At 36.3% G+C, this 9,042-nt stretch overlaps 1 protein-coding gene across 1 annotated transcript in view; it reads right to left on the bottom strand.

The window, feature by feature from the left end:
* The window catches only part of CACNA2D3 (calcium voltage-gated channel auxiliary subunit alpha2delta 3), a gene marked incomplete at its 5' end in the record, with an annotated part of 460,819 nt that extends 452,145 nt beyond the window's left edge, over nucleotides 1–8,674 (bottom strand). Inside the window, 2 exons of the mRNA XM_080625495.1 lie at nucleotides 7,867–7,948; nucleotides 8,562–8,674. Coding sequence (XP_080481621.1) covers nucleotides 7,867–7,948; nucleotides 8,562–8,674 — 195 coding nt within the window. The remainder of the gene's footprint in view (nucleotides 1–7,866; nucleotides 7,949–8,561) is intronic.
* Nucleotides 8,675–9,042: the final 368 nt, after the last annotated feature.

Raw genomic sequence — 9,042 nt, forward strand, 5'->3', positions numbered from 1 at the left:
GCATACCTGTCTGCATCAGACATTGAAAGGGTTTTTGGAATTCAGGACTGGTTGGCCCTCATCTCTGTGACATAAGTATCTTTCTTTTAGGAGTTTCTACAGTTTAGAACATTTCTAGTCTCATAAATATGGATTTGACATATGCTTTATCATACATGAGGTTCCCAGACAATTCTCAGCTCTCTACAGAGATTAAAGATAGCCACATCAGCCATTTCACTAGAACATACGGCATAAATGGGAAGCAGGTAAAATGCATCAGATGAGATGAATCTCTGAAGGTGAAACATTGCTGATCCTCTCAGTATATTCACAATAGCCACAGACAGCAGAAGCAACAAGAACACCTAGAGTGTCTGACTTCCTCTGATGACTACTGTAAATCAGCATCAGAACTTGACACATCCATAACAGGTTATGATGGACGCATTTGACAGCAGGTGGAGGGAGGAAATACCTCAAGCATAACAGGAAGCTAGTGCAAAAGTTCAGTCTCTCTGAAGGTATCTGTAGAAGATACAAACCTCTACTTACATAAATTAGTCTATGAGAAGAGGAAACAATTCTGCCAATCTCTGCCACCAAAACTCTTGCTAAGGTAATTTTCTTTCTCACAGAGCTTGAAACATTCTTCTGGGGAAAAAAAAAAAAAAAAAAACCCACAACACAAAAAACCCCACATTTTTCCTATGTTAGGTATCTTCTAGGAAATAAACCTGAACTCATGTGCACAAGATGAAAATCATACTCCTCTACAAAGCATCTAGAAAAGCATATTAAGTATTTCTACCTTTCACTATAGCATCATTGCCTCCTCCAACTCCACCACCATCTCCTTCTTGAAAATTGCCTGGCACTGGGTGCTGCTCAGGCATTCCTATTTTGAAGATACATTTAAAAACACATCCCCCACACCAACAGACTTGCCCAAGATTTGAATCCAAGTAATTTCAAGCACAAAGTTAAGCACCTAACAGTAGCTTTACTATAAATTCAAATCTGTTTCTCCCTTCATTCTCAAAGAGCACCATTGATGAAACAGCCATATTTTGTCTTTGTCCAGCTAAAGAAATAATTTTCCTCCAACCTTTACTTCTGTCTACTGCCAACTCAAGTTTAGCTTATTAAAACCAATCTAAAATGCTCTGGATACTGCTAAAATGCTGCTAAAGACTGCATGAAGCCAACTTTTCTATAACAGCTTAATTCGTGTACTCTGTATTGTACTATCTACTATTTTATTCCCAGATTAAATTTGATACACTGGTTGTAATATCTGTACACTCCTATAAGTCTGTCTCTCTTTACCAATCACAATCTCTTCATGTCTTATATCATCGTCCTCATGCATACAGCATACTAGTATCTCTCCCTGGGATTCATCAACTCTGGAAAAGCTTGCAAGATGCTTCCAACTTCTCTCCAACTATGATGAAAGAAAAGTGGTTTTGCACAGACTTCCTTCCTTTTTAAATGTGTATCTTGCAATGCTTTTGTCATTCGCTCTGAGAAAATGGTAAAGTTTTACAAGTGAGCTGGGCAGATGCTAAATAGGGTAACAAATGACCATGCAACTCTGAAATAGTATACATATATATGTATATAACATATATACATAGGAAAAGCAAAATGGAACTTCAGGGGAACAACATACTAATCCTAGTATTTCATGAAAACCTTACAGTGGAGCTTCTACAGCAGCCTATCATACAATCTATCCTATCAATATATAATTTGTGTTGACAATGTATAACCACTTATCAGCAACACAAAACTGTACACTACAGAACAATAATGACATTTGAAAGCAGAGAATATTGATTAGCAGTTGCCTAGAAGTGAATCACCACTACAATGCAGCATCTATTCATGGCTCTACGTACCTTCACTGCCAAGAGACTTTGCATGGAGACTGTCTCTTTTAACCTGAAAATGTAAGCATTTTCCAATACAGGATGTGAAAACAACCAACCATAAATGCATTAAGCAAAGGAATTAACATTCATTTCCTTTCAAGATCTGATGTTTTCCAGTTGGATTGTCCACTCAATTTCCATATTAAAACACATTATGAAAATGTAATGCACATATCATAAACTTACTGAAGCCATCTCACATTCCAAATACATACTAACAATAAAACATTTACTTTCAATAATACAAGTAAGAGGATCATGCTGTGCCTGCAAAACCCAGAAAGACACAGAAAATACTGCAAAATATAAAGTGCTGGTGGCAGAACAGCATAAATTCACCATGGCTTAAACAAGGCTTTCCTTTTAGTTAAGGATAAATATAAAATATAAAGACTGATATTCAGGCTGATTTAGGCTGTATTTTAAAAACATGACCAACACCAAGAAATTATTACTCTTGTCATAACATTCAAACAGGAGATGAGAATAAGACCATTGATCATCTAGGATGCAGTTCTAACTTTACTGAAGTTGAAGAAATTCTCCAATACCTCCAGAGAAGGAAGAACTTGGTTACAAGAAAGAAGGAAAAATTATACTGTTATTGAGAAAGAGAGATCACACTACTGAAAGTTTGATAGCACTGTTGTATTTTCTTCTACAGGTCAAGATGTTACCTGAAAATTAGTATTGGACCCAGCAGGTTTTTCCATCTGATACACTCGTAGCTTATCAGTGTGTGATTATATTTTTTCTTGAACAAAGAAAAATTAAAGTATCTAAAAGACAGTTTTATGTCTGCAGCTAACAACATTAAATACTTCAAACACACCGAAATAGTCCGTAACTAGTTTGGCACAGAGAATAACCTTGTAGCACGAAGATCTGTAAGAATTTAAGGGGAAGGTGGTTCAAGCTCCACAAGTTCCAAAGTATCACTTGCATTAATCATTGAAATTAAAGTGATTTAAGATTCTTGGGTTTTCTAATGCTTGATTTTAATTCTGTGCTAGAAGACACATTTTACATAATCCAGGTGTCAGGAGTTTGAATCATAATGAATTGACTCTGAATAGAGCTTCTGGTAAGCTCTATACCATGTACCTGGCTGATGGGGTTTTTGAATTTGGGTTTTGGTTCTGTTGTTCTTGTTGTGGAAGGGGCAGCAGGTTGCTCTTGGGCTTTTTTGCAGTGGGTGGTGATGGGTTATTGTTTTGTGTTTCTTTTTAAATCATAGTCATGTCTGCACATTTTGATCATTTTTCACCAGTTTTTCATAAGGAAAAAAGTAATCAGTATTATTTTTACTATTCTAAAAATTGCTCAGGTGTTTAAAGTTTAAATTGGTATATAAGAAGCTAATCCATGTCTACCCTTTAACCTGCATGCCTCAAACCTATGGACCTTTCCTTCTAAGCAGTATTTGCAGTGTCCTGAGCAAAGAAGAATTAGTCTACAAAGACCAAAACCAACATGATTGCTTTTGTTTTATTCAGCATTAACATCAAGATGATTGGACTAAACTTCTAAGAATTTAAGTCACTATTATACAATTTAAAACTAAAGATAAATGTACTGCATGAATCGATACACCAGCTGAATGCTAATTGATCTGACTCACCCTATTGTATTAGTTTTCCATAGTTCTAAGAAACTGAAAACATACAGCAACAAATCTAGTCAGTAAGACAAAATGTACTTGTGAACCTTTAAAAACATGAATGCTATACTGTTTGAAAAATCTGCTTTGAGAAAATACTATGATTTCACAAGTCCTAACACAAGGTAGAATTTGCTGAAAGGAGCCAACAGATGCAGATTACAGACTGCTGGGACCAGGGCAGTCAGTGCTTGCGTAACAGCCTAGACTCCTTTGGACAACTTACATAAGAAAAATCTGAGGGAGCCTTAAAACAAGTTTGTCTTCAGTAAGAAACCTTTAAGGCAGAACCAATAAATGAAAGTTCCTTTTCAGTTAGAAACTCTTCCTGCATTTGCAATAAAATAATATTGTCTATTCAGGAACAATTCAAGAATTATGAAAGCTCAGAATATTTACAAATTATTTTAAAAACTAGTCTTTCCAAAAGAAGTCTGAGAAAGCGGAGACCACACTGCATTTTTAGAGAAGCAGACACTTCACTGATATTAGAAAAGCTTTAGTGTGCAACAGCAATTATTTTTAACGTTAACAGAAGGCAAAGTACCTGCATTTTTTTCTACCATTTTATTACTACTATTATTTTGCAAGAGCATGGAACCAAAGACATTATTATCATGGACACCATAATGGGGACAGCAGCATTCCCCAAAGCCTGTTCTTCAAAAATTCTAGCTGGAGCAGCTGAAGTAAGTATCTTCCTGGTGTCTAACCCTTGCTTTGCATCCTATACTTCAAGCCTGCAGCTTTGCCAGTGGGCTGCGCTCACTCTCACATTCACTAAACATAATCAATGTCTTTAAAATAGTTTAAAAAAGCATCAAGATTCAAATAAGGCAGATGTCTTTTGACAGTCTAGGCAAAAAATATAAGCACATAAGAGAATTAAAATTTGAACCAGTTCTGAGGCCCCAGCAGTATTTGCTGAGTAGGTAAAGAGTATGCATGCCTCTACAGCACCAGGCAGCTTCTTGTATGCTGCCAAATCTATGACAACTGTAAAACCTCTATATGTCAGATAACCATACAGAAGAAAATAGGACAATACTATTCCTAAGTTATTTGAACACTGAATGCTCTTCCTTCGCCTTAAAAGTAAGTAGTAAAACATTGAAATGCTACATTTTTAAATGCTAATTTTTGTTCATCACCATTTCTGAAGTTATTTACTAAATAGTTATTATTTTCTGAGCTATTTACAGTGTCTGTGTCATATAAAGTCTTTTTTGGGAAAAATCATATATCCCGTTTTCTCGTAGGAGGCATAACAACATACCTGAATAAGGTTATCATAATATAGTAAAATAATAAAACATTCAATTAAAATAACATCCTGTGGGGTTTAAGAAAATAAATAGTTTCCAAAAAAGACAAAAATATTTTTTATTCATCTTTTTGAAATTCAAGAGGATGACAAAACTGGTTACTCATTTGATGTTCACCATACAGTAAGATTTAAGAATTTCAATAACTGAAATCAATGCTCGTAAATATAACCTGGCAAATTTTTGCTTTACTGAGTATCTCTCATGACTTCATTTGCTCAATGAAATTTTAGCATGAGTCAAATGACTCAATGTGTAAAACATTTGGGCAGCAGAACCTGTCAATCACAGCCTTGATTTCCAACACATTCTCTTGAAATCAGTGCTCACTGTATATGCTATATACGCTAACAAAATTAGTCAAGTAACCTTTATGATAATTTTTCATTTAGCAAGCCTTTATTAAACTTAATGGCATGACAAAGCATCTGGTAATTGAGAAATCTATACTGCCCAGATACATAATTATACACACATTTTATATCTTCATTTGTTTAATGATGCTTAATGCACAATCAGAAAACATGGATTCCTCCAGTAATATTAGAAGCTGCACAGCTTCTAAAAGTGGAATCTTGACTTTAGTAAGACATTGACTGTGATCACTCGGAGCTCACAGTAAAGACCAAATGGATTCTTGATGGCTGGCTAGTGGGGGGTGGGGAGAGGGGGAATTGCATTTAGAAGCCTTACTATGCTATCATTCCTTAATTGTTACAACAACTTTCTGTCACTGATTTTATTGTGTTGAAAACAGTTTCAAATCTTTAAGTTTGGTACATTTTTATTTGCACAAGCTTTCAGGGGAACTAGAATTCATAACAATACAAAAAGATAATGTTAAAGTCATCTGTCATCCAGACTCATTTGCCATGATCAACAGCAAGAAAGAGCAAGCTTGAAGGGACAGAAACACTTGGAAATCTAAATAAAAAGCATTAGAGGGCTCCTAAAGCTATTGCAACAAGAAGGGAAAAAGAAAAGAAAAAAAAAAAAGAGGAAGCGACAGAGGAATCAAAATGTTCTAAATACCTGTCAAATCTGTGTTCTGTCTTTCCTCTTTCATTCAATAATGAAACAGCATAACAAAAGCAAGAAACAAAACCAAAGCAGCTTAGACCAAACATACAGTGCCCACCCTCAAAAACAGGAGCACAGATTTGTTAGTGAAATAGAAAGGATGCTGATGAAAAGGTAAAATGAATAGCTTCCAATTACCTACAATTATAACAACCAATAGGAAGCAATCTTGCTACTTCAAAGGAAAAAAATACATTACAGAAGGGATGACAGCAGTGTCTACTGTGAGGAAGGGAAGAATGATTAAGGATCTCAGATGGATTCTTTGTGGATTGTAGTGCGATTACAAAACACAGCAGAGTCCATATTTTTCTAGAAAAATGTTGGACCATCTGTATCTGGTAGATTTAATTTTTAAAGCTATTGTAGTACAAAAGTGGCTGCACATGGAACAGTTCCAAAGTTAAATAAAGGTACCTGATTGTTATGGTCTAATAAAAAATTAGAGCCTTTTAATAATAATTGATTAGATGCTAATCTAAACTGAAAGCTCCATCTGCTTTATAAATGGAAGTAGTTCACACAAAAATATGATAAGACTACACGGACTTTAAAGAATGTGAGCTAGCAGTGTAAGTACTCAATGTCCAGATTTTCAGATTAAAATCAAAGTTTGCCCGATACACTCAAGCGAAGCCATTTAATGGCCTTGGAAGGTAGACCTCAAATAGCTCTGTACTTTAGCTTAATGAATGTTTAGCCACGTTTTGCAGTCCTGGGTATACAACACTGAAAAGACAGGGATAATTTTAAGGAATTTGTATGCCTTTAGTAATTGTTAAGTCAGCTGCTTTCATTTTACATGGACAGCATAAGCTTTTTGATTCAGCTGCTACATGTACTATCTGTTACATAATTTAATACATCTACAAGCCTTTCAAAATAAGTGCTACAAGATCAAGGAATAATTTCCTTTGTAATCAGACAAAAAAAAAATTTAATGTGTTGCTCAAAACTAAAAATCACATCTAAAAATCCTGCAGAAATTTAACATATGGGTTGAATGCCCTGATGTTTTCCCATTTCCACACTGCATTCTGAGGATCACATACTAAATGCCACAAAATTGCAATCTTCAGCATATCCCTTAGTCTCTCATATTTTTTTCAGTAACTGCTGTAAAAATAGTCTAGAATACAGAACTTTACTATAGGTGCCGTATTTAAATTATCATAGACACAGTCTCTTGATATATACCCAATACTCAAACCCGCTTTCTCATTACCTTTTGTCCCAATTACGTAGACTTATACCAATTTCTCAAGTTTTTGCAATACTTCAGTAGCTTATTACCCAGCTGTGCAGCTAAGCAAGAAGATAACCACATTCATTCCTCTTATCTGTAATGATGTAATACATCCCAGGACTGGGTTGAGATGATTGGGGGAATAATGGGATTGTAAAAACTGCAGAGATGACAAACAACAGTACAGCCGCCTTCTCGTGATACAGTGAATTGCGTACATACAGCTCAGGGTGAAAACAATACAATGAGCACTATTCTGCTCCTTCAATGAAGTTAACATTTTTCATAAGATGCAGCTGTTTCTACACAGAAGCATCATCACAGTGCAGCAACCAGATTTAATACCTGCAACCTAGGGTGAAGCCTAGACTTCAAGAAATAAGTGCTGGACTTTACTAGTTAATGATAACAAATAAATAAATAAATAAATAAAAATCACCCAAACAGAAAAGTATCTGTTTAAACAAGGACTCTCCAGATAGTGCAGTGCAATGCAAAGAGCAATCAGGGACTAGCATGCAACATGAAAATAGATCTTGGACCAAAGCATGTTCAGCACTGCTTTCCTATTCATTCAAAAAATTAAATCTGCCTCCATTTTCTCTGTTAAAACCTTCGTACAACTGAAGAGATCCTTACCTTCTGCAGGAGCTGGGAACCTGAGTACTTGGCTGCAATAGATTTGATCTCTCCACCAAATGCTGAGGCCCAGAGCTTTACACTGTGAAGGAAAAAAAAAAAAAAAAGACAGGAAGAAATGTAATACACATGTCATAGCAAGCAACACAGACTGTAACAGCCTCGGCTGCACTCAGAAGGATCCTAGCAATTCTGCATTAAACAGCTCGCTAAGAAACCTAAGCACAGCAAAAGATCAGCCCAGCTGTTGAAGTCTAAGCACAAACCAGACGCTGTGCTAAGGTAAGGCCTCTGTTATGAACCTACCCAACCTTCACTGTTCAAATTTTAAGAATCAGCTTGTACAGAAACATGCTTTGGCAAAATATAGCATATATCAGTTGAAAAAAAAAGCAGCAGATAAAATGGCAAAACAGTTCTGAATGATAAAGTCTTACAGGAGAAGGAATTAGTAGTATCAACTACAGTAAATACAAACACTCAAGTTAAGACTTTGAGGTCACATACTCCACCAACACATGCTTCCTACAATAAAATCCAAGTAGCACTGAGCGCATTAGAGACTACCACTTAAAGCACAGCTGACAGGAGCAAAGGTGCCTTAAACAGTCAAATATCTGCAATACAAAAAGATAAGAACTTGAGGAGTCAAGTTCTCATCCTTGTCCTGAGAGCAGTAGCATGAAAGCACTTACACAGACAAGGGAATCTGCTGCTCCGATCCAACCACATCCACTAAGGCTGTGTTAAAAGCTGTCCAGAAGAAAAAAACCCCAAAAGCCCGAAGAAGATTCACATTCTCTGGCATTGTGCCTCTCTGTGCCTGGAAAGATTTGGGGAAATTCAGGTAAAGCTGAATGCAGCAGTAGTGGGGTTTGGCTTCTAAAGCCTCTTTCCCCACACTTCCCTCCTCCACTAGAACAACACTGAAAGAAATCACAGCTCCATCCTCATCCTTTCAAAGGAGGACCCTTTCTGTGTAATGGAAGAAGAGGACCAGAAGCGAAGCTCTAATGACTTAAACTATTGTGTCCCTGGTAACAGAAAAGCGCTTTTCAGAGCTACTGCAGCCACTTGCATGTAGTTCTTTACAACTCCGCAGTCAGCAGTGAGCTGGAGTTACTTCAGTGACCTACTGCTGCTCCAAAGTGCCCTTAGCAGCAAGAAAGCAGACTA

Source organism: Psittacula echo (genome assembly GCF_963264785.1).
Source record: "Psittacula echo genome assembly, chromosome: 9".
NCBI lineage: Eukaryota > Metazoa > Chordata > Aves > Psittaciformes > Psittacidae > Psittacula > Psittacula echo.